The following is a 26,556-nucleotide window of genomic DNA, read 5'->3' as shown; positions in this document are numbered from 1 at the left end:
GCTGTCCGGGCCGGCCCCACAGACTGGTGAGTTTGCGGGTCTCACCAGACCGGCGTCTACAAACTTTGCTGTGGGTTATTATGCACATGAAGTGAAGGCCATTGCCGAGGGCATCTTGGAAGCCAAAAAGGCCGCAAATTTGGTGGGCGCGGGTCGAGCAGTTAAGAGCCATTAGGGCGCTCGCCACTTTCAGAAGACTCCCGTGACAGGATAAGTTGGATCACGGAACGGGGTAGATGACACAGGTCCCCCGCCAACTGCAAGAAAATGTCCGTGCAACGACGAGGTACTCTGTAAAGCACACAGTCCCCAACCCCGCGGCACCTCCCCCGCTAGGTATTATTCTGGCTCCAAGAGACCTAAGGCGTGGCTAAAGCTGTCATTGTGCACATAAGAAAAAAAAAACCAGATGAGGTTTTTCCTTCTGTCTTGTTCTGTGTCCTGAGAAAACTTGGCTTTGTGACCAGTGAGAATATTCTCCTTGGTCTCCACCATACGGAAGGTGCATTTACCGGGGTGCACCTTGGTGGCCAGTTGAGTAGACTGGGGTTCCGAACTGTCTCTGTCCGGCTGTGCCAAGCTCTCAGGGGAGTCTGAATATCTTTGGGAGTGAATTCTGTAGATCATGGGGGCTACATCATCTGCGCCCTCACCAGGGACGCCTCTTGCGTCCATGGGAAAGATTTATTCTAAGCGTGGAAAGTTACCTCCGGGTCTTTCCTTAAAAAGGCTTATTGGTTCGAGTCACTATTGGAATAAATATACAAATGAAGATCCTACTCGTCAATGGCCAGACGACGGATCCTTTGAATTGGAAAAACTTCTAAATTGGGGGAAAAAAAATGTTTTGAGAGCTCTCACGTAATTGCTTAATTGGTACCTAAGAATTAAGGCCAGAAAAAAGAAGGGAAAAATTTGACTAGTCTTAAGACCTTGACTCAGGTTACAATTGAATTGAGAACATGTAAAAGTGTAAGTGTTGATAAGATTATAAAGGTTGGAATGTTTGAGCTAATTTTATACAAAGAGGTTACATCAACTTTGCCTGAGTATGTTTAAAATGTCTGACTGGGAATGCTTCTCTTGTCCAAAATTAGAAGACCAAGACCTATTGATAAAAATCTTAATGATAATTATGTTTAAAGGTATAAGAGGTGACGAAATTTGCATGAAATTTTGTAGGAAAAAACTGATGTTATCTCTATTACAGAACTGGTTAACAAAAATAGTAATTTAAATGATGGCTAATTTTATCTAATGTCTTATGAAGTGTTGTAGGCAATCTAAATAATTATTGGGAATAAGTAACTAAATAGTTGTGAAAAAGATAAATGTTGGATGAACTTTAAACAATAATTATGTGTTATGGTGGTTACAGCTTCCAAACTCTTTTTGGTGACTTAAAACTTGAGAGTTTTGCTAAGTTTTATGATAAAAATTCTCTGAGTATCATCATTTCCAAATAAGATAAGATATTAGACATTGATTGCTAAATGTACATTTGTCTACTTTTGGCTTTTCATTACAGGAAAACTAAAAGATATTTTGGGTCTATTGGTAAACGTGTTTTATTAAAAGATTGTACTATAAAGTAATGTGTTTCCAGAAGTTATAAAGTGTTTATAAATTTTCCAAGCCACAAGATACTAATGTAAAAAAAAGTTTATAATGGTTTACTTAGTTTTTACTCACAAATTAAGTTTTCTAAAGGTTAAAATTTCTAATTAGTATATGTGATTGAAAATTAAGAAAAATATATCTGTATACAAGGAAAGTAAGATGTATAAAGGTACAAAGAATGGAAATATTTTGTTTGGTTAAGAAAGATAAATTTGTCCTCAAGTACTAGGAGGGAAAAGAAAGACATGGGACAAATTCTGAATGTAAAAAGAAAGTTATAGAAGGTTTGTGGAAGAAAAATTCTGGAAAAGGAGTTTTATGCATGGTCAACTTGGCTAAGATTGAAATGAATTTAATTAAGTAAATGAGTTTTAATAGCAAAAATAAGCTGGTGCAAAATTAAAATTTGGTCTTCTGTCTCTTAAAAGGATAATTTGCTTAAACTTGATAAAGAGGTTACAAAAGATTTTTCTTTACCTTTGAATAAGTCTACCTAAAAGACAGAAAAAAAAAAAAAAACTGTTAAAATAATTTCCTACGTCCAAAAGACTGAGGTCTCTCTATTAAGGCTTTTAGACTGTTAATGCTCTGTTTGCTTTGATTGTTTATATTTTTGACAAGCTCCCCCAAAATTCATATCTTAAAGTCTTTTTGTTAACTTTTATTTCTTTGAGAATTTTCAAAGGGCCCTGGAACTTCTCAAAGAAATTTGCTCTCTTCCTATAAGGGGAAAGATACTAAACTTATTAGGCTTATTCAATATGTTCAATTACATGGAAAACATTGTCAGACCGGTGATGATAAGCCTGCTTAGGTGCTATTATGTGGGCAAATCTTATTGATATAGGTGTTTTAAAATTGTATAACATTACTAAAATTCTGATCTGTCCTGGTTATCAGTCATAATTCTGGTTATTATTATTTTAAAGTGTTGTATGTCACAAAATTAACCAAATTTCCTTGTCAATTGCCATTTTGAGGTCTTATTGTTTATAGACTTATTTCTTTGCTCTAATGCTTTTGCAAAATGTTTCAACTTCAGAAAAATTCATGGAAAGGACTCTGACATTTACACTGGAGTACAGGTTTCTGACAAACTTTCTGATCATAAAACTGAACTGGGTAAAAAATTATAAAAATCTGATGGAGAGACTGATAACTTCATGAAGCTGCTAACAAAAAGATTGAGATCAAGAATGGATTACACAAGACTGAATAAACTGATAAGGATGATTATAATTTTTATGATTTTTCGTTTGAAGTATTGCTGAATTTTTAATGTTTTGTTTTTTCAGATTTAAGAAAAACTTTTTCTCTTTTCTCCTGAGCTAGCTATGACTTATAGCAATTTGGTAAATGATACTTTTATAAGTAAAATTGAAATATTTATCTTTTTCTCTCTACCTGATCCCTCGAATTTAGAAACTCTTAGTAAGTGAATATTGTTGTTTTCATGGCAATATAGTTATTTGCATAAGTTCAATAAAAATCTGTTCTCCTTAAAACAAGACACAATTGGAAACACTGGTTCTATTACCAAGGTTGTGACTGGAACATCATATTTGCAATATAACCATACAGCTTTTGAGGAATGAAGATTAGACTTTATGAAATAAAGCCACGTAGAAATATTGGCCTGGTACCTTATGTTCCAAGCAGCACTTACCAGGATAAGTAAAGAATGTCACTTATCTGGCAGGTACAAGAAACCTTGAAATATTTTGGGGAAACCTCGGAATAGAAGAATTCACCCAAATCTATAGGTATTGCAGGCAAAGTCTGATGACAAAATCCTTGGCTTGACTTTCCTGGCCTCGAGAGACCTTTAAAGTTCAATGTGAGATTCCTTATAAAAAGTTCCAGCAAAGCAGATTTAAAAGAGCCTATGTGATCAACTGCTATTCTTGCTGTACTTATGTAAATAATTGAGCCAACTCTATTGGAACTAGACTTATTTTGCAAACTAGTTTTAATTTTGCTATCTTAATAAAAATGAGGGTGATTTTAGAGAGAAAAATTATATTTCGGTAAAAACTATTTCAGTATAAGTTTGCGGATATTAGATCCTAGTTTTGTTGTCTTTTGAGGTTTTTGTTTTATATCTGTTGACTGGACTGGATCCTGATTTCTTCTAGTCTCCTGAAATATCTGGCTACAGATGTCCAAACTAACGTTTTTGATTTTTTCCATCATTTTCATTTAAAATCACTGAAAACTGAACCTGCCCTTTTTCCTAAAGCCTTACAAACTGAAGCTGATGAACTTGATATAAACTTAAGAGATGACCTGACGACACCATCAGAGACATTTTAAACTGCAAAAGATACTTTGACGCTGACATCTAAAATTCTTCTTCACTGGCTGTCCTCTGAACTCAAAAACTGGTTTACAATTTGCTCTAACCATTAACCTTGTTTTTCTTTCGTTTACACAAATATGCTTTTGGAGTCTGCCATGCTGTTGGCACAATTTGGAAATCCTATAGATTCTTAACTTCTGCAGGAACTCCTATTGCTAATGGACACTTAATTGCAGCCTTATTACAAGCTATTCACCTTCCTTCAAAAATTGCCATTGTTCATTGTTCAGCCCATACTAAGGAGACTGATGTCATGTCTTTAGAAAATGACAGGGCTGACAGAGCTGCTAAACATGCAGCTCACTATGGACCCCCTTATCCGTTTTCCACCCAATTCTTAAACCTGCCTTTATCCCTGACTGATGTTATTAACTATCAGGCAAATGCCCCACAATCTGAAAAAGACAATTGGATACAAAAGGGTGCCAAACAATTATCAGATAGATTATACATTGGACCAAATGGACTTCCAGTAGCTCCTTTTCTTTTGACTTTTTGGCTTGCACTTATCTCCCACCAAATGGGACATATGTGCAAACGGGGGATAGTTAAGGAACTGAAAGACAATTGGTTTTGCCCTGGCATCCATAAAATTTCTGACCAAATCACCTCCCAGTGCACAACTTGCAAATCTTACCAAGTCTCTGGGAGAAATCAGTGTGATCCAGGAAGTCCTCCCAGGCCCACGCTGCCTTTTGCGGCACTCCAAATAGATTTTATAGACTTGCCTTCAGCTTTAGGTTACTCTCACTGTTTGGTTATTGTCTGCAGGCTTAGTGGATGGACTGAATGCTATCCGACCAGACATGCAGATGCCACAACAGTGGTAAAGAAATTAATAACTGAAGTTATTCCTTGCTTTGGCATTCCTTTATGGATTGAATCAGACCAAGGAACTCATTTTACAGCAGAGATAAACCACTTGCTTGCAAAAACTCTGGGGTATTCATTAAAATTTCATACCCCATATCACCCTCAGTCATCAGGGCAAGTGGAACGTAAAAATCTAGATATAAAAAGAACTCTAGGAAAAGTCTGTCAAGAAACTGGACTTAAATGGCCAGAGGCTCTGCCCATGGCCCTTATGAAGATTCAAAATACTCCAAATAGAAGACATGGACTGACTCCTTTTGAAATAGTTTTTGGACGTCCGATGCCTACTGGCATCTCTAAACCTTCAATTCCTGGATTAAATGAATATTATGGGAACTTAAGTGAACAATTTGATGCTATGACTTGTTATATACAAAAATTAACTAGTATACTTGAAGCATATCGTCAACAGGTAGAAGAGGCATGGCCACCACCTTCTGACAAGCCTTGCCATCCCTTTCGACCAGGAGACCGGGTGTACATCAGTCTTTAGAAGAAAACACGCACTGTCACCTCGCTGGGAAGGACCTTATGAAGTCTTACTGACGACCTGCACTGCCATCAAAATAAAGGAAAAATCTTCCTGGATCCATGCGAGCCACGCCAAAATAGACCCAGAACATCGCTCTCAAGACAACTGGGAGATAATCCCCACAGGTGACCTTAAACTAAGGATTTCGAGGGCCAAAACCCAGACCCCAGAAGCAGCCGACATCACGAAGTAGACAGCTTTTCCCAAGATCACGGATCGAGAAAACCTACTTTGACCCATTTCCTCCCCCTTGCTTCAAAACTCCCTATATATATACACACTCACACACACAAACTATTAGTGGATATATATACATATATATATATTTTTTTTAATCATTTATTAGAAAGCTGACTGGAGAGTGCTGGTCTCTATCTGTCCCTCTTCCCCTCTCTAAGTCTCCACTATGGGCTCTTTTCTGATCTGTGTCTTGCTTTTACTAACCCTCTCCTTTTCAACAGGTTGGGCACAGACCAAACACCCCCTTATGCCAGTTTACCAAGCCCTAGCCACGCTAACTAATCAATCTGACTGTTGGTTATATCAACAGCTAGATAGTGCAAAAGAACCTGAACTAGTCTTTGTTCCTGCTGATATGAACACCTGGTAGACTAAATACGGAAAATGGATGAATAACAGAGTATGGTATCCGCAACAAGGAAAACTTCACTCTGCTTCTTCTCCTGGTGAGTCACTTGGGCCCCAGAAAGACTACTTAGAAGGTCAAGGACTGTCCCTTGCCCAAGTACAAGCAATAGGTGAAAGTTTTTTCCCTCTGCATTGAAAGTAAACATGGCGCTGGACCTTTCCTGGGTGACATACCGAGACAATATTGCAGTCAAACTCTGTGGTTTGATTCCGCAGGTGGCATCTTCAGAACTCTCAAGGGAATTGTAAGTGACTCTATCACTACTCCCTCTGGCACAAACATTTGCCAAATCACCAAGTGCTCTGGATGGCCTACGAGCCACCCGTGTGCAACTTGGGGTATCGCAGCTATCCGCATGGTTAGGCTGCCCAATGCCGCAGACTATATATGGGTGAATCAAAAATCTGGACTCACCTGGTCAGGTGACAAGACCAGGCTTTATAGCTGCCAAAATCAGACTGCAGGCCTCCTGTACCGGCTATTCCACAATCTGTTCTGTTCTCGCAGACTGACAGGAGCTCAGGGGAAATGGAGATGTTTAGGTAGTAACAGTGCAAGTGGCACAGATCATGAAATAGTCCAGATCCTGGGAACTACAGACTCAATTCTAACCTTGTCTTTATACTACACTGGTCTTTTCATTTTATGCGGCAACAAAGTGTATAAAGGATTCCCACCTAATTGGTCAGGACTATGCAGACTTGGATACCTGGCTCCTTCTGTCACCAAACACTCCACCTTAAATGTTAGCCAAATTACAAACTTGGGTTCGTTTGTTCATAAGATTGTGCCACATAAACGTGCCAGTCGAGAAATCGTGGAAAATCCATTTGTGTATCACAACTCCAAGTTCTTTTCAGCCTTGAGAGTCCTATTCCCCGGCTTTGGAGATTATGAGTTGGAAAAGGCAATATTAAATTTCTCTATGGTAATGGAGCAAGAGTTCAACACCACCATGCAAACCTTGAACATACTCCAGTCAGAGATTAACAGCCTAGCATCTGTGGTGCTCCAAAATCGACGTGCTCTGGATGTGCTCACTGCCCAGCAAAGAGGAGCATGTGCAATCATTGGAGAAAAATGTTGCTTTTATGTAAATCAAACAGGTCAAGTAATATCTAACTTAAATCTATTAAAAGAGAAGATTGACATTTTTCATCAGATAAACGAAGCTAACACATTTTATTGGACTGACTTATTTCCAGGATTGGGAGACTGATTTAATGGAGTGTGGGGAAATGTGCTCCGATTTGTTCTTTTCTGCCTGTTCATCCTCATTCTAATCTACGTTCTTTTCTCTCTTTGCAGACTTCTTATCACTCAGATACTAACACGATTTCTCTCTCCACAGTCACCAGCTCAGCTTTTAATATGTGAAACTTCTAGGGAAGTTTCAGAGGAGGGAACTGATGGTGCTCAGGGCAAGCTGCCCCAGGAAGCACCACTCTGGTATGCGGATTATTTCGAGCTGAAGACAATAAGGATATTTGACCTCCCCCACTAACTGCCTAGAGAATCTGGCATGGTGGCTCATTCCTGGAACAGATCTTCTATCATGATGGCTATAAAGATAATGTAAAATAGATGTTGCAATGGGAGGGGCACCAAGCCCCTTTTATCAAAAAACTCTATCTCTCCCTGACCAAATTATCAATAGATGACCCTGAAAAGAATTGTCCTTCTGCCCTCTGAAGTCCCAGGCCACTACCCACCCCCAACACGTTCCTTCGCCTTTAGCTGCAATACTTAAGAAAGCAGCTTAGACAGAGGGACGAGTTGCTCATTTCTGAGCTTCTCCCATGTATACATGTTATTAAACTTGGTATTATTTTCTCCTGCTAACCTGTCTTGTTGATTGTTTGGCCAGCCAGAAGAACCTTAAGGGAAAGGGCAGAGGGAGATTCTCCCTCTTCCCCCGACAATAGAAAACAGATTAGTGATTGACTAGAGGTGGGAGCTTGGGGGAAAATGGAGAGTGACTGCTAACTGGTATGGAATTTCTTTTGGGGTTGATGAAAATGTTGTAAAATTGATTGTGGTGGGGCCGGCCCCATGGCTTAGGGGTTAAGTGCATGCGCTCTGCTACTGGCGGCCTGGGTTCCCATCCTGGGTGCACACCCACCCACCGCTTGTCCAGCCATGCTAAGGCGGCGTCCCACATACAGCAACTAGCAGGATGTGCAACTATAATATACAACTATCTACTGGGGCTTTGGGGAGAAAAAGGGAAAAAAAAAATTGATTGTGGTGATGGTTGCACACCTCTGTGAATATACTAAAACCCACTGAATTGTATACTTTAAAGGAGTGAATGCTATCTTGGTAAAGCTGTTAAAAAAATAAATATACCATGTGAGAATGTTTAAACAGAATAGAAAGGTGTTGCCTAATTTTTTAACAGTATTCTGTTTTACTCAAATGTGAAAGATGAGTGTTTTGCCAGGATTTCAGATTTTTAATCTTGAAGTTGCCTTTCCTAGGACAGAGTCAGATCCTCTTTGTATTCATCCGAGAGCACACAGGACCTTCCCCAAGTTCTCTGCTTGGCTCCTTTAGTCCACTTCTTTTAATCCTTTGTTTCCCATTAACTCTGGAGTCTGCTGCTATCACTCAACCTCATACAGTGGGTTGAATGTCTTTAAGTCTACAGTCCTATTCAGTGTGGAACTAAACCATGGCTTTAAAGAAGATTTGGGGATTCTTAGATAGAATGACAAGAGTTCAAATAAGGACAATGGAATCAAAGCACAATAATAAGTAGTCAGCAAGCCCTGTTCTACTAAGAAAGGCAAAGTAGTCCTAAGAATGAGAGCAATTTAAATATCACCTGTATTTCAGAGCTCTTCACATTAAATTAGATTGCCAGAGCTCCTGAAATATGAGGACTTCCTTTAAAAGTTACATAAAATAGGGCAGGCCCGGTGGCTAGTGGTTAAGTTCGTTCATCCGCTTTGGTGGCCCAGGTTCGCAGGTTCGGATCCTGGGTGTGGACGTACGCACTGATTATCAAGCCATACTGTCACAGGCGTCTCACATATAAAGTAGAGGAGGATGGGCATGGATGTTAGCCCAGGGCCAATCTTCCTCAGCAAAAAGAGGAGGATTGGCATCGGATGTTAGCTCAGGGCTAATCTTCCTCTCACACACACACACACACACAGTTACATAAAATAGAATGTGAAAGTTTAAGATCAAGACCTTTTAGGATCTGGATTTTTATTTTAGAGTTCTTCCTTATTAACTGCATAAAACTTAAGCATATGATCAAATATATAGAGTTTGGGATTCTAGTTACTAAATACTAAATTTGTCCTTCGGTTTTGAGGTAGCAAAGTCTCTAATACCTGATACTTTTGTTGACACCCTTGTCAAGGCTTCCTCACACCCAGATTTCCAGGTAGCTAAACCACCCCTGGATTACAGGAAATTTACATAGTTAAAAAGAAAAGAGAAGAGAAAGTAGATGGTAGAAATCAAAAGCATCCAACTGAGAAAAAGAATAAATAGGGAATGAAAGAAAAGGAAATGAAGAAAAAAGGGACCACTTTAGGAAAAAAATAGCAAGGTCAAAAGAATAGTAAAGGATGAGCGTTGGATTAGAAACTGAGAGAATCAGACTCTAGGACCAGCTTGCTTTTAATAATTGTGTAATCTTGGGTGGAGCACTTTCTTTCCCTTCTTCCCGCTTTACTGGCCAAGGTAGTTAGTAATACCTGTCTTCCTTTGGGTCAAATGACTAAGTATGAGTTCTGAGCATAGAACAGTGAGATTTGTTTTCCTTTGTAGTTGATAAACTAGTCTCCTCACTCTATAATCAGGCTATTTTATGAGAACACTCTGAAAAAAATAGTACTTAAAAGAAGTAAACCTGCCAGTCACTGACAAGTTCTTTTCTCTCGCTGGCTTCCTGAGCCCAGTCACTGACATTCATCTGTCACTTTCAGGTCCCTGCATGATCTCACCCCAATTCAGTAACACGAAATGATAGTAAGAATTCACTCCTAACAAACAGTCCTGTTTTGTGTTTTGATGTCAAAAAGTGTTTTGATAACCAATAGCCTTAGAGATGCACTGCACAGCATAATCCAGCTCATTCCAGCTGGAGTCTTTCTGTCTCCTTCTACAGCGCTTGTCCTAAAAGAAAGCCCTCTAGGAAGTTTAAAGATTTCTCCATAATGTGGTTATGGCATTTGAAAGAATCTTAAGTATAAATTGAATAGCAATACGGTACTACTTTGGGAAAAGCTGAATCTTAGGATAAGAGAAATGCAGTTTATACTTGCATACATACACAGTGACTTTAATGAGTTGCTGATGCCTGACTTTCTTTAATAAATGGGTTGTTTGTAATGAACCTGATTTTAAAGCAAATGAATACTCTTAAGTGCTTTAAAAAGTTGCTCTAGATTATATTTGAGGTAAATTAGTCCTTTTCTTAGTTTACATTGTTTTACTTTAATACTTTTCAGACTTCTTGTACTTTTAGTGCAAGAGGGACAAGAATGTGCCTCTGCACAAACTTGCAAAATAACGGCGTGCAAAATTCACAGCTTGAATCTAATCTAGTCTTTATGTCTAATCTATGAAGGAACTTTTAGATCCCGGATACCTGACAAGCAAGGACTCTTTATGTGGTTTATGTTCTACTTGTGAAACTTATCTAAAGTAAGCTCACAAATGTATTTTCTCAAATAATGCAGTCCACATTTCGTTATAATATCCTTGAATTTCGAAATAGGCTAAAACTCAAAACTCCGTGTGTGTGTGGTTTGTTTTAACAAAAAAATCAATTAAAATTTGGTGGTGGTGGTAGTGTTAGAAATCCTCTTTATTTTGTTCTCATAAGCAGTTTAAATAGTCCTATAATCTCTTTTTTGTTTTTGAACTTGCATACACTGTAGGATTCCTTGAGGGTAAGGCCCAGATCTCACACATCTTTGTATTCTCAGAACCCAGCATATAGTCAGTTGAAATAGTTCCCATGAAAACTGCCATCTTCTCTGGCATCCAGTCACAAATTTCAAACTGGCAAGGATCTGAAGTAAGTTTTTTCAGCAGCTGCCAATGAGTCTCTGAGCTGTCTCCTTAATACGGAATAACGGCCCACACTCAAAGGCTCTGCCACAACCCCACACCTGCACCCAGCCTTTCCCGAGCTGCCCAGACAGAGTGCCCTCTTGCCGCACTCCCATGACACACTGCTTGTATCTCCAAGAAACGGTTGTCATCATGCCATTCTTGGCAGAAACAGGCTTCCTTCAGTTATAGACCAAAACGGGGAAAAGAAGTCTCTCTTTCGGGGTCAAAGGTAACCATGAGAGTGTTTCGCAGTGTAATTTTCCAGTGACATGGGCAGGGTGGGGTGCATTTGGAGCACTCACTAAGTAGGCGGCATCTCCACGTACCTGCATGCTCACCCCCAGAAGGCAGTCTCCCTGCACAGCCTTTCCCTAATGGATTTCCATTTCTATCGATCAGGGACTTAGATGCTGGCTAGCAATTAGTCCTAATCAGGCAGCAGGAGTTTCCTAAGGGGACCGCCAGCTAGCCTAATTGCTGGCAGCTGTGGGGCCGCTCAGCTGCCAGGGACAGGCTTTAACCCCCGGTGTCCCAGGCTCCACAACGATGCTTGACCTAGCAAAATTCCTCCTTGTGTGTGGTATGTGTTGGACTAGATGGTTTGTCTTTATTTTGGAAAACTCTGCCGAGAGACTTGGGTTACTTTATCTCCAAAGATACTTTGAGATAAAAAGTGACCTGCATAATCCTGCTCTGTAGCAGGAAATACTTCACAGAGGAGAAACTGAAGCAGGATTAAAAAAAGAAAAAGTTCTATTAGGAAAATTCTCAAAAATTCGCAGAAGAAGGAGAATACTATAATAAGCCCCCAGACATCCATCATCTAATTTTCTACATTCTGCCATTCTTTTTAGTTAATCCCCTGCCTCTGTTTTTTTTTTCTTTTCACTGGAGGATTTTAAGGCAATTCTTAGACATATCACTTCACTTATGAAATGCTGTAGTGTGTAATTCTACTATAGTTAAAGATATTTTTAAAAATATAACCACAACACTATTAATATACCTGAAAAAATAAGTAATAATTCCTTGCATCCCCAATATCTAGGCATGTTCACATTTCCACAATGCCTCAAAAACACCTTTTTGGTTTGAGTCAGGATCTAATCAAGGTCGCACACTTGTATTTAGCTGTAACTGAATGAGTAGGTGGTCATTTGTTCTACAGAATGTCACGTTCTACATTTGGCAGATTATATCCTCATGGTGTTCTTTTATGTGTTCCTCTCCCATATTTTCTGTAAAATCTAGAAGCTTCATGAGAGTTAGGTTTGAATTTTTTTCAAGAAACCTTTATAGGTAGTGCTGTGAGCTTTCTTTTGCTTCTTACACAGGAGGCACAAAACGTCTAACTGTCCAATTTCAGTGATAAGATTTTTTTTTTTAATTTTTTGTTTATTGCAGTAACATTGGTTTATAACATTGTAAAAATTTCAGGTGTACATCATTGTACTTCTATTTCTGCATAGATTACATCATGTTCACCACCCAAATACTAATTACAACCCATCACCACACACATGTACCGAATTATCCCTTTCACCCTCCTCCCTCCCCCCTTCCCCTCTGGTAACCACCAATCCAATCTCTGTCCCTATGTGTTTGTTTGTTGTTGTTATTATCTACTACTTAATGAAGGAAATCATACAGTATTTGACCTTCTCCCTCTGACTTATTTCACTTTGCATTATACCCTCAATGTCCATCCACGTTGTCACAAATGGCTGGATTTCATCGTTTCTTATGGCTGAGTAGTATTCCATTGTGTATATATACCACAGCTTCTTTATCCATTCATCCCTTGATGGGCACTTAGGTTGCTTCCAAGTCTTGGCTATTGTGAATAACGCTGCAATGAACACAGGGGTGCATGTACCTTTGCAAATTGGTGTTTTCAAGTTCTTTGGATAAATACCCAACAGTGGAATAGCTGGATCATATGGTAGTTCTATCCTTGCTTTTTTGAGGAATCTCCATACTGTTTTCCATAGTGGCTGCACCAGTTTGCACTCCCACCAGCAGTGTATGAGAGTTCCCTTCTCTCCACACCCTCTCCAACACATGTTGTTTCCTATCTTGTTAATTATAGCCATTCTGACGGGCGTGAGGTGATATCTCATTGTAGTTTTGATTTGCATTTCCCTCATAGTTAGTGATTTTGAACATCTTTTCATGTGTCTGTTGGCCATCTGTATATCTTCTTTGGAGAAATGTCTGTTCAGGTCTTTTGCCCATTTTTTAATTGGGTTGTTAGTTTTTTTGTTGTGGAGATGCATGAGTTCTTTATATATTTTGGAGATTGAGCCCTTATCAGATGTATGGTTTGCAAATATCTTCTCCCAATTGTTAGGTTGTCTTTTCGTTTTGTTGATGGTTTCCTTTGCTGTGCAGAAGCTTTTTAGTTTGATGTAGTCCCATTTGTTTATTTTTTCTATTGTTTCTCTTGCCTGGTCAGATGTGGTGTTTGAAAAGATGTTGCTAAGACCGATGTCGAAGAGCGTACTGCCTATGTTTTCTTCTAGAAGTTTCATAGTTTCAGGTTTTACATTCAAGTCCCTAATCCATTTGGAGTTAATTTTTGTGTATGGTGTAAGGTAATGGTCTATTTTCATTTTTTTGCACGTGGCTATCCAGTTTTCCCAACACCATTTGTTGAAGAGACTTTCTTTTCCCCATTGTATGTTCTTGGCTCTTTTGTCAAAGATTAGCTATCCATAGATGTGTGGGTTTATTTCTGGGCTTTCGATTCTATTCCATTGATCTGTGTGTCTGTTTTTGTGCCAGTACCATGCTGTTTTGGTTACTATAGCTTTGTAGTATATTTTGAAATCAGGGAGTGTGATACCTCCAGCTTTGTTCTTTTTTCTCAGGATTCCTTTAGCTATTCGGGATCTTTTGTTGTTCCATATAAATTTTAGGATTCTTTGTTCTATTTCTGTGAAAAATGTTGTTGGAACTTTGATAGGGATTGCATTGAATCTATAGATGGCTTTAGGAAGTATGGACATCTTAACTATGTTAATTCTTCCAATCCAAGAGCACGGAATATCTTTCCATTTCTTTGTGTCTTCTTCAATTTCTTTCAGAAATGTTTTATAGTTTTCGGTGTACAGATCTTTCACCTCTTTGGTTAAGTTTATTCCTAGGTATTTTATTATTTTTGTTGCAGTTGTAAATGGGATGGTATTCTTAATTTCTCTTTCTGCTACTTCGTTGTTAGTGTACAGAAATGCAACTGATTTTTGTATGTTGATTTTGTATCCTGCAACTTTACCATATTCGTTTATTACTTCTAAAAGTTTTCTGGTGGATTCTTTAGGGTTTTCTATATATAAAATCATGTCATCTGCAAATAGTGACAGTTTCACTTCTTCCTTTCCAATTTGGATCCCTTTTATTTCTTTCTCTTGCCTGATTGCTCTGGCTAGGACTTCCAATACTATGTTAAATAGGAGTGGTGACAGTGGGCATCCTTGTCTGGTTCCTGTTCTTAGAGGGATAGCTTTCAGTTTTTCACCATTGAGGATGATATTAGCTGTGGGTTTCTCATATATGGTCTTTATTATGTTGAGGTACTTTCCTTCTATACCCATTTTATTCAGAGTTTTTATCATAAATGGATGCTGTATCTTGTCAAATGCTTTCTCTGCATCTATTGAGATGATCATGTGATTTTTCTTCTTCATTTTATTAATGTGGTGTATCACGTTGATTGATTTGCGAATGTTAATCAATGAGTTCAAATATTGTCAACTTGGGGATCCACCCATTATAAAGTTCCCCGTTAAGATCTCACCTGGTAGTTTTAGCAGACACTGATGATCATTGCCTAGAATGATTATTTCATTAGGGGTTACTCAATGGTGGTGATCTAATGTTTTCACTCCTTTGGCATGTATTAGCCGTGTTTCTTCTGTAGAAAATTTCCGCCTCAAGTTTGGAAAGGCAGGATAAATACTTGACTCTTTCCCTTTATTTATATCAGATTAATGAGTTGACTCCCTAAGCCACCTCATAATGTAACTATGAAAAAAATTTTTGAGTATTGTTATGAACTCATGGATTTTTATATGTTTGACGTGTTTCAATTCATTGCAGTCCTACTTTTTTAATGCTAAAATTATCCCAGATTTAATCAATGGTGCCTTTTCAAACTTGTTCTATGCCCTTTTGACTTATCTCTTTTAGTCTTTGAAATTTTTCTCTCCATGCTGGAATAACAGTTTTCCAAGGAGCCCTGGCTTCTTTTAGTAGAACTGGGCATTATGAGTATTCCTTGCTAGTAGGTTGTCATTGCTTCTAGTCCAATACATTATGTTTAACGAGACAAAACAAACTTGTATTAAATTCAGGTCGGTATCACATCCTAGTGATGTAAATACCTCTGCACTCATCTTAAACTTCCTCCTTCCTGTCCCAAAAGAACAAGTGTCCAAAATATGCTTTTGATATCTCCACTTCCAGAACAAGCTCTGTCAGCTATCTCCTCCTTGTCCTCCATCTTCATTCTCACCCTCTCTATCGGTGAACCTCTCTATCGATGGCCACCCTTGCTTCCCTGTCCCCTATCTTCTCTCCCAAACTAGACTGAAAGCTTTTTGAGAGCAAGAATGTTTTCTACTTATTTTGAATCCTCCACAATGCTAAGCACAGAGTATATTTTCAATAAACTTGCGCTGAATTGTCAAAGGTCCCAATCTGTGCCGTATATCAGTGGTGACATTCCTTTCTCTGCTCTACATCAATCTCTCATCCAGAGACTTTTTTTTTCCAACACCAAAGAAGCATCACCCCACAGCCAATTTGTAGAGATGGAATAAAATAAAGCTCTGTAATTGATTCTGTTCTAAAGAAGCCATGCATTAAGGAAGAAAAACCGTGCCTCGAGGAGCTGTCAGCTTCATTACTGGCTCGGCGGCAAGCCACGTGGGAGGACAGTCCAAGACTCTGCAAGAAGGAGCCAGTTAATGACCAACACCCTTCCCTCCTCGGCACACTTAAACCCCCGCACGTCCACGGTGCTCACAGGAGCCAAGACGGGGGAAATCTCTTCTCAGTTCCTTAATATTTCAGAAACAATATACCATTAATGATTTTTCATCTTTTCTAACTCCATATTTAAAGAAGATTACGTATAGTATCTTGCCCAGGGCCCACATCAGGTAATCACATTGGCCTGTCTGTTTTCCTTGTGTCTTCAGCTATACTTGGGCATTCCTTAATTCCTAGTCAAAAATTCTGTGTTTGCTGCTTGTCTCCTGTGGCACAGCCACCCGCAAACACCTCAGAGGGATTTCTGTTCCCATGAGCGAGTAGGTTTGTCCCTGTGCGGCTTCTAGATTCGCCTGTAGAGAAGTTAGGGAAGGTAAACACGAACGTTTTGGCACAAACGTGAAGTCCTGAGAGTTGTGATCGTGAGAGTGACCATGAGCATTTCTTCCAAGTCTGGAAGGAGCTCTGGAGGCTGAGGCTCTCACCAAGCTCGTGGCACTGGCTCACAGACCCAGCAGCTCTGCATGGGATCCCTGCTCGGCTTTTGGAGCTGGCTTTCAGGGTGTTTCTTGGTCTGTAGCGTACATTGAATGTTCAATGAATTCTTGCTTGGATGTTGTTTAAAATGGAAAAAACTTGGAAATAACCTAAATGTCCCAAATAGGAGGTAGGCTAAATTTACTAGGTACGTTTAGAGAATGTATCATAGGCACATGGCAGATGGCAGAAACTTGGGGAACTGTCAGAAACAAAATGGCTAAAAGACATCATTTTAAATGGCTGCATAAAACTTGATTATATGGATGGATTGTAACTTATTTATCTAATTTCTTACTTTTAAATAGTAAGGTTGTTTTCACTTATATTTGCTATTAAAAATAATAACTTAATGATCATTTTTATATACGATTTTCTATAATTTAAAAGACTTTCCTTGAGATAGATTCCTAGAAGGGGAATTTCCAGATCAAAGGATATGGATTTTAAGGATCTTGACATGGATTTCCAAAGTGCTTTTCACAGTGTTTGCACTGAATTTCCCTTCTACCACAGTGCTTGAAAATTTAATTTCACTCTCCCCAACATTATTATCTTAATTGGCAAAAAATGATTTTCCTATTGTTTTAATTTGCGTTTCTGGACTACCAGTTAAGCTGACCATTTTTAATGATTTGTTAAGTTATTTGTGTACTTTCTGAGAATTATCTGTTTATACATTGGGCTTATTTTTCTACTGAGTTTTAGTGTTTTTCCTATTCATTTATATAAACCCTTAACTAGGGCAGTTTGCACTGCTGTACACTGCCAACCTGCCCATCAGCCTTTGGAAACCATTTGGTTCCGTCACAGTGGGTCCCGCTGCCTTACCCCAAAGAGCTTCACTGCTAATCCCACAGTAAAGACCTTATAGCTTGTGCATGGGCAAAGACTGTGTGTAACAAGAATGTATTTTTCAGTGCGAATAACTTAAATTATAATTCATTTAAAATGTACTCCACTTGCATGTCTTGATATGTTAAACCCAAAAGAATTAATAAGATAAATTTATTTTTTATGCAGTGATGTAACATCCATTTTATTTAGACCATGGAATTGTAAGTGATTTATTGTCTTTGGAAAATGACAGGGTGCCAAAGCTACTATATCTATAATTTTGTCAGATTTGACATCAATAGGATATTTTGGGGATGTTTATTTCTGATAAACCGCCAAAAAGTAGGGCAAGTAAGAGCCTAGACTGAATATCATGAATGACCAGGGAGTGTGAATGGTGCCACTTCTACATCCATGGGAGGGTATCTGAGAGTCTTGGTAGCCGCTCCAAGGCCCTGGATAGCGCATGTGAATTATCTGTGAAGGGACTGACCTCCATGAAATGTCTTGATTACTCAGTGGTGACTCTTAGAACCGAAAAAATAATGCGGCATTGTTTAGGCAATGATTCGAAGGATCTAAAACTGATCTTTAAAAGAGGCCATAGGATAAACCACAAACTTAGACCTGAGGACTGGTATCTCCTTTTGCTGGTCAGCTCTCAGGAAGTATTAAGGGGTAGCTGGGGCAGGTTCTCCAGTCTTCTCCTCATTTACCTGAGTGAGCGTGCTTTTGCTAGTTGTGTACCTAACAGAAGATGCATAATACTTCCTGCTTCCTTTCTGGATTTTTCTTTTCATCATTCTCTTTGGGCAAATGCATACCATAATTATAATAACTTGGTTTTCGTGCAGCCAGCTTTTTCTTACATGTTTTTTTTGAGTAAATGACGTCATCATTTTACTCAGGTCAAAAACTCTGGAGTCACCTCTGACTGATATTTCCTTTTCTCTCACATTCTACATCAAAATCATCAGTGCAACATTAAAAAAATCTGCTGTATCACACCACTTCTCATCTTCTCCCCGCTACCACCCGTCTAAGCCACCACTGCCTCTCATCTTTGCTATAGCTCTATGCTTCCTAACGGCTCCTGTGTCCACTCGTGCCCCTGGCAATCTATTCTCTACACAGCAGCCAGACTTATCCTTCTAAAACATGAGTCGGATAATGTCACTGCCCAGGACAAAACTCTCCAATGACTTCTGATCCGTTAAAATAAAATCCCCAAATCCTTCCCCTCCTCCGAGACCTTCCATGCCCCAGCCCTGACTCCTCACTGATTGGCCTCCCACCATGCTCCCTTTTGCCCACCCGGTCCCTGCTGTTGCTGGGGCATGCCAGCTCACCTCCCACTGGAGGGAGGGCCTCTACACTTGCTGCTTCCTCTCCATAGAGTGTTCTTTCCCCAGATATTTGCAAAACTCTCTCTCACTGTGTTTAGGGCTCTGCTGAAACATAACCACTCAGAGATGCCTCCCCTCACCACCTGATCTAAAATAGCAACTCCGTCATCGCCTATGGCCTCTCTCTTCTTTAGTTTTCCTCATAGCATTTGTCACCATCTGACATATTATATAACTGCTTACGTATTTGTCATTATCTATGTACTGCTCCCCCCTCCATCTTGTTCACTGTTGTACCTACACTACCTAGAACAGTATCTGGCCATATCGTGTGCTCAAAAATTCAATATTAGTTGAATGAATGAATTTTTGAAACTGCTTATGCTTTCCTCTTTTAAATCTCAGTGACTAGAAACTGTGTCAGCCATGGAATGACCTAGGTGATAAGATGGATGATAAGAGAATTTCCTTTCAAAGAACAGCATCTAAATATGGAATACCGTGGGCAGTGTGTGGGACAGGCAAGGCAGCAGAGTGCAGGTGAGTGGGCAGTGAGAGAATCAAAGGAGAAAGTCAATTTGGGGAACTTTAGAATTATGATCTGAGTTTTTAATTCTACCTGTAGATGATGCCAGAGAAGTGAAGGTGATTGAGAAGATTTAGACCATTTTGTTGATGTTAATACCATTGTAGTCATCATTTTGATCAAAAGAATTTGTTAAGTACTTATTGGTACAGAGTGTTTTTCTGTTTCACTACAAAACACAAGCTAAACCAATATAGTCAATATATAACAAAATGAAGTGGAATTACTGAAGTGAAGGGTCAAGGGAATAAAGAAAATTAGATCAATGCAGCAAAAGGCAGGAAGAAAAAAGCAAAAGTATAAAAAGCAAGATAAATAGAAAACATGAAGATATTAAAAATTAGACCAGCCATATCAAGGATCATTAAAAATTTTAATTGATTAAATTCTATTAAAATACAAAGAATCTCAAATTGCATTCAAAAAATTATCAGCTTTTTACAAGATGTGCATCTAAATAGAAAACATGAAGATATTAAAAATCAGACTAGCCATGTCAAGGATCATTAAAAATTTAAATAGACTAAGTAAAAAATTAAATAGACTGAATTCTATTAAGACACAAAGAATCTTAGATTGCATTTTTAAAAATTATATGCTTTTTATAAGAAGTACATCCAAAACAAAATTTCACAGGAGGGTTGAAATTTCACAAGGATGGATAGTGACAAGGAAAAATAAAGAAAGCAGAACTTGCAATAGTCAAGGCAAAAACCAATAATGGGACTAAAATAGATATTTATGTTAATAAAAGCTATTCATTAAGAAGATATAATAATAAGGATTGTTTGTGAATTGAGCAGCATAGCTTTAGAATCATAAAGCAAAAACTGTTAGATTTACTAGAATTTGACAAGGCAATGACACATAGAGACATTAAGTTCTTGAAAACAACTAAAAGATCAAGTAAATAAGGAAAAGAAATCTGTTGCAACTTTGTATCAATACATTTGAAAATTAATTTTTTTTTTTGAGGAAGATTGGCCCCAAGCTAACATCTGTTGCCAATCTTCCTCCTTTTTTTCCTTTTTTCTCCCCAAAGCCCCGGCAGATAGTTGCATGTCATAGTTGTAATCCTTCTAGTTGCTCTATGTGGGACGCCGCCACAGCGTGGCTTGACGAGAGGTGCGTCAGTGCGTGCCCAGGATCCAAACCAGCAAACCCCGTGCCCCAGAAGTGGAGCTCACAAACTCAACCACTACACCACTGGGCCAGCCCTTGAAAATTAATTTTTAATTTTTAATTTAATTTATATGTTGATTCCCAAGTTTATTTCAAACAGTAGAGTGTGGGAGAACAGCCAAAAATATATTTTTAAAAAGAAGAATGATGGCGGGGGAAACTCTGAAACATCAAAATTTACTATAAAACTACAATAAATAAAACTAGTGTAGAAAGAAATAAAGAATCAAACAATAAATTAGAAGCAAGTCAGTTCATGGTAGGAACTTAGCATCTGATAAAGATTAAACTGCAAATTAGTGGAGAAAAGAAGGTGAAGTAAAGATTTTTTTCCCTCCTCTTTTTTTGTTGAGGTATGATTGACATATAACATTATATTAGTTTCATGAAGTAAAGATTTAAACATTAAAAATAAAACTACAGGCCTGCCCGGTGGCACAGTGGTTAAGTGTGCCTGCTCTGCTTTGGCGGCCCGGGGTTCGCAGGTTCGGATCCCGGGTGTGCACTGACGCACTGCTTGTCGAGCCATGCTGTGGCGGCGTCCCATATAAAGTAGAGGAAGATGGGGCACGGAAGTTAGCCCAGGGCCAGTCTTCCTCAGCAAAAAGAGGAGGATTGGCATCAGATGTTAGCTCAGAGCTGGTCTTCCTCACCAAAAAAAAAAAACACTACAAAAATACCAGAAGGCAATGTAGGAGGATATTTTTGTAATTTGGGTGTGTGGGGAAGGCTCCTCTCCTTCAAGACACCACCTAGAAGCCACAAAGAAAAGATTTTTAGATTTGGCTATAGAAAAAAATTTAAGCTTCTGTTCAATGGGAGATACCAGAAATAAAATTAAAAAATGGCCATTGAGGGGGGCCGGCCCCATGGCACAAGCAGTTGTGTGTGCTCGCTCCGCTGCGGAGGCCCAGGGTTCGCGGGTTCGCATCCGGGGTGCTCACCGACGCACTGCTTCTTAAGCCATGCTGTGGCGGCGTCCCATATAAAGTGGAGGAAGACGGGCATGGATGTTAGCCCAGGGCCAGTCTTCCTCAGCAAAAAAGAGGAGGATTGGCTCAGGGCTGATCTTCCTCACAAAAAAAATAAATAAATAAAAATTAAAAAATGGCCATTGAGGAAAAGCATATAATGATAAAAATAATAATAAGAGCCAACATTAATATAGGGGTTGTTATCTGCCAGGAATTATGCTAATCATTTTACATGAATTGTCTGATTACAATTGATAGGTATTATTATTACTATTATTCCATTTTATGAGTGGGGAAACTCGTGAGGCTTAGAAAGGTCACATACATGCTAAAAATGTTGGTATCTGTAATAGGCATTTGTTGTTTTGGGTTGGTCAGGACCCCCATTCTCTGGCCCCATCACTCCTAGAACACGTGAACCAAGTCAGCTAATTAGAGTCTTTATGGCTTTGGAGCTAGAGGAGAATGGACCTTACCTTTGGGTTTAGAAACCCTGACGGATGTGAATTTGAAGTTTCCTGTGGCCATTAATGTGGCTGCGTAATGAAACCTAACTCCTGAAGGATCAGTCCAGGCACACAGACAGGCAGAGGTGAGAGGCGAATGGAGAAAAGTGTGGACGTAATTGTTTGGGTCCCTGGACCCACTTGTCTGAGTTAGAGCTACTCCTGGGCTTCCAATTATGGGAGTCAATGAGTTCCCTCTTTTCTTAAGCTAATTTAGAAGGATTATCTGACACTTAGACTACAATATGCATGGTACCTAAAGACTCCACCTACTAATTAAGGAGACAATAGATAAATCATTAGTACAGTGGACAAAGCATGTGATTAGAAACTCAATGAAGAAATACCAATGGCAGTTCATTCTGAGGGGTCATATCTGAGGGGTCCAATCCTCTCTGTGGTGGAGGACCAGGTACTATTTTTATCTGCTCCTCCTGAGATCTCCACAGTGCTGAGAATCAAACAGGACATCCATAGTCAGTGTCCAGCAACTATCTGGGTGTGCAGATGGTTTATCTTGGGATCACTTCTGCCTTATTATACGGACCTCTTATTTGACTCTATGAAAGATAATATAAACCAACTCAGTTAGGGCCGGGCTGGAATCTGAATGTATTTACTGGTTTAGAGGCAATATTGGGAGTGAGGGTTTAGCTTGAGGAGAACTAGCTTCTTTTTGCACGTGACTGTCTCGTGTCAGTCTATTACAGGGTCTTCCATCTCCATCAGGCAGAGGAGAAGTGCAGCTTCTGGGAAGGGGTACTCAGTGGGCTAGAGGGTTCAGCATACTCTGAGTTATCCAAATCTCCCCACATGGCCCCATTCCAAGACACAGGATCCTCTCTTTCCTGATCAGAGTCCTAACACTCATGCAATAACAGTGCTTGTGCTCGGCCCATGAAAGGTTGTGAATGATAGGACGAGAGCCAAGGCTGCAGAGTCCTGGCAGCTCCGAGCTGCAGTTATTGGAGATTCTCACTCAGAATCATCAGAAATTCCCTAGTTCTCTGAAAATGCCTTAAGCCAAAATTTAAGGCTTTGAGTTTATAATCTCTTTCTCTTTTATTTCCAGTGTATTTAAAACCAACTGTACAACCTCACAGGGTTTGACCGTCTTGCTCCTATCATATTGTTCCCTGGTGTGACCATTCATTCCCCCAAAGCCTTGCCTTCAATGGATGTCATTCCAGTGAACCACAAAGTGATCACTGGATGAACAGTTTTGCCACTAATGCTGTGGGCTGCCAGAGCCTCACCCTTTAACACTAAATGCGTTCTCACTGTCTCAGGCCCACACAGATCAGTTAACAAACCTTAGAGTCCCATTTTTTCAAAGATCTGTTGCCTGGCACCACTTCTGGTACCAATACTGTAAGAGTCAGGGTTTTAATTAACAAAATCAAAAAATAAAACAGAATCCACCATGGCTAATTTAAGCAGAAAGGCATAAGCCGGACAGGATTTACTAGAGACATTAGGTAATTCACAGACTCATTGCGAGGGCCAGAGGAATGGATTTGAGGCTGAAATTCCTAAAGCAACTCTCAAAGCCACCCCACAGCCAGGGCCTCTCCTGAGAACCAAATGATGGAAACTCGACTTCCCCCGGCATAACTGCTTCCAACATGGATGCCACTTCCGCATCCGGGCCTCACTCTCGCCACCACTGCTGCCCCCAGAAGCTGGATGTCACGCTGCCACCAGCATCAGCAAAGCAGAATCCCCACACAGAGCCTATTTTATCAACTGGTCACTGTCAAGTCAAAGCCTCGCACAGGTGCATCTGGTGGGTGCAGCAGAGGAAATAGCTCCATTTTTCCTCACAGAGAGGCTAGAAATTTGAGTTTTGACTCTGGGTAGGAGAGGCAGATTTCACAGTGTAGGAATTTATCAACTATAGGAAAACATTCCAAGAGTGATGGGATGTCCCAAATATAACTGTCCACTACCAGGACAGAACTGGAATAGCACACGTCAGCACTGTGGGGCTCTGGTTATGCCCAGGTCGTATTGTCCTTTAGAAGACAGCAGGCTGGTGGGAAGTGCCTCGAGGTCCTGCTTCTCACCAGCAGTGCACTGGAAGGCGGGTACTTGACCTCGCTGTCTGAGAGAGTTCATGAGAAATCTTAATGAGATCATCTCCACATATCAAAGTTCTAATATTGTGTACTCTCAGTGTAAATCCATGATGCTGTAACTGTGAAGGGAAGAAACATCAAGCCACTATTTGCACCTCACTGCCCCTGGAACTGTGCAATTTGTCCAAAGCAAACATGGGATCAACAATAATTACTAGATAGGAACCCTTGGGAAATGCATTGTGCAAAGGTGTAAGAAAATAGACTGGTTCATCGTTAACATCACCTTGACAGAGCATTTAGTGATGGGATTGCAGGCTAAGGGGAAATAAATACTTTTTTCCCCTCAGTTAATAGAGAATCACAGGTCATGTTAATGATGGAGGAACAACTTGGAACGTTGAGCCAGCAATTTTTCTAGAGACGTCATGGCTAGAATTCCAGCTATAGGTGTGTGACAAATGCATCAAGATAACATTACATTTTCTGGGAGGCATAAAAGAGATGAGACAGATAAATGCAAGAACACACAGAGGCAAGGGAAATTAAAGGGCAAAGATCAGTTTGGTGACTATCCAGAGCCATTGAGCAGGCCACTGAGGAGCCTTTACCTGAAAGGCGGTGGAAAACTCCACCTCCACATACCAGTCAAAGCAGCAGACCCTAGAACTGCCCCGGGCTATTTCAGTACAGGGACACAAGTGGGAATATTCTTTGGCTCTAGCTTGCACTTCTAAGTGTTATAATTAATCTCACTAGATAAAAACTGGCAAGTGTGCTAGTACAAATGAGAATCACAGCCTCCTTGCAAGGCCTGTGTGCCAGCTCATCTGGGATCCTGCAGTGGTTTGCCCTCACTGTCTCAGCTCCAGAAAGGGGCCAATAATGAGCATGTGGAAGCTAAGCCACACTTTCCCACTGGATGCCATTTGCTGATTGTTAGTTAATTAATTGATTGATTAATTGATTGATTAGCAGTTCCTCTAGCACTGGCTAGTAAAGACCTCTTCAAGGCGTTCTCTCCCCAACTCCCTCCGCCTAACCCTAGTGGGAGAAGGATTTCCATAACCTCCTTGAAAGCAGAGCGACATCTTAGACATTTTTTTCGTGGCTTGCATGGTGCTCTGCACACAAGACACTTGTAGAGGAAATGGATGGATGAATGGATGAATAGATGGACACATGAAAATATATGACATACTTCCTATTTTTCTCTCACATCATAAAAAATTTTTTTAAACTTTAGATTGGAAGAGAACTTAATATCATCCAATCTAATTTCATTTTAAGGCTAAGAAAACAGATTAAGAGACTATATATATGACCTCAGCTATTAGGAACATAGACTAGACCATAAATTCGGTTCTATTACACTAGAGAAAAGTGCGTGGTCCATCTCCCTTGAGCTCCTGCATGATTCTGGGTAGCTCATCCTAGCTGGATGCACTGAGACTCCTTCAGGATGTGATTGGAAAATGAACTTGAATAAGGAAGTGGCTGGGAAGTGTGGGAAGATCATTTACAGAAGAGTACCCTGGCTCACGGGCAGCACTGGCTATGAGGAAATATGAGACTTGCAACTCTTTGAAGAATTCTATAAACCTTTCTGAGTAATAACACAGTAAAAATGAGAATGGCCCCATCTTTTTTTTTTTTTTGGTGTGTGTGAGGAAGATCAGCCCTGAGCTAACATCTGTGCTAATCCTCCTCTTTTTGCTGAGGAAGACCAGCTCTAAGCTAACATCTATGGCCAATCCTCCTCCTTTTTTTTTCCCCCCAAAGCCCCAGTAGATAGTTGTATGTCATAGTTGCACACCCTTCTAGTTGCTGTATGTGGGACGCCACCACAGCATGGCTGGAGAAGCAGTGCGTTGGCGCGTTCCCGGGATCCGAACCTGGGCCGCCAGCAGCGGAGCGTGCGCACCCAACCGCTAAGCCACTGGGCCGGCCCCAGAGAATGGCCCCGTCTTAGCACTATCCATGCAGCTGCCCCTGCGTTTGAGAGCAGCCCCAGAGGCATCTGATCTATTTCAGAGTCTCTGGTTTTAGAATTTAACATCATTCTAGATTACTTAAAACTCATGATGAAATTAATTTCAAGATGATGACTCTTCTTCAGTGAAGAAAAAATAAAGTTAAATTCAAATCAGCACATTCAGGTTTCCTGGAAGATTACAAAGATTTCATATTTTAAACTATTGGCCGAAATGAGGGAATGAGTCTTAGGATGATTTATCTTTGCTTTTCATGAGGCACAGATAATAACCCCTTAGATTTATATTGCACTTTCAACATTTCAAATGTTTTATCTTATTTGATTATCTGAGATGGGTACAGAAAGTATCCGTATCCCATTTTAACAGATAATGAAACTGAACTCTGAAAATTGAAATAAGTTCATCATGA

General features: G+C 39.8%; 1 protein-coding gene across 1 annotated transcript; it reads left to right on the top strand.

The window, feature by feature from the left end:
• The first annotated feature begins 1,743 nt into the window (after positions 1–1,743).
• Positions 1,744–8,441, top strand: LOC147918340 (endogenous retroviral envelope protein HEMO-like). Its single transcript, XM_087433468.1, has 2 exons — positions 1,744–6,070; positions 6,249–8,441. Exons 1-2 carry the CDS (start codon positions 6,013–6,015, stop codon positions 7,250–7,252), a joined length of 1,062 nt encoding a protein of 353 aa, XP_087289594.1. The 5' UTR covers positions 1,744–6,012; the 3' UTR covers positions 7,253–8,441.
• Positions 8,442–26,556: the final 18,115 nt, after the last annotated feature.

This window comes from Ceratotherium simum, chromosome 1, assembly GCF_057802395.1.
Source record: "Ceratotherium simum simum isolate JZ-2026a chromosome 1, ASM5780239v1, whole genome shotgun sequence".
Lineage (NCBI taxonomy): Eukaryota > Metazoa > Chordata > Mammalia > Perissodactyla > Rhinocerotidae > Ceratotherium > Ceratotherium simum.
Note: the sequence above shows the minus strand (reverse complement) of the source record. Positions and strands in the feature narration are given on the sequence as shown.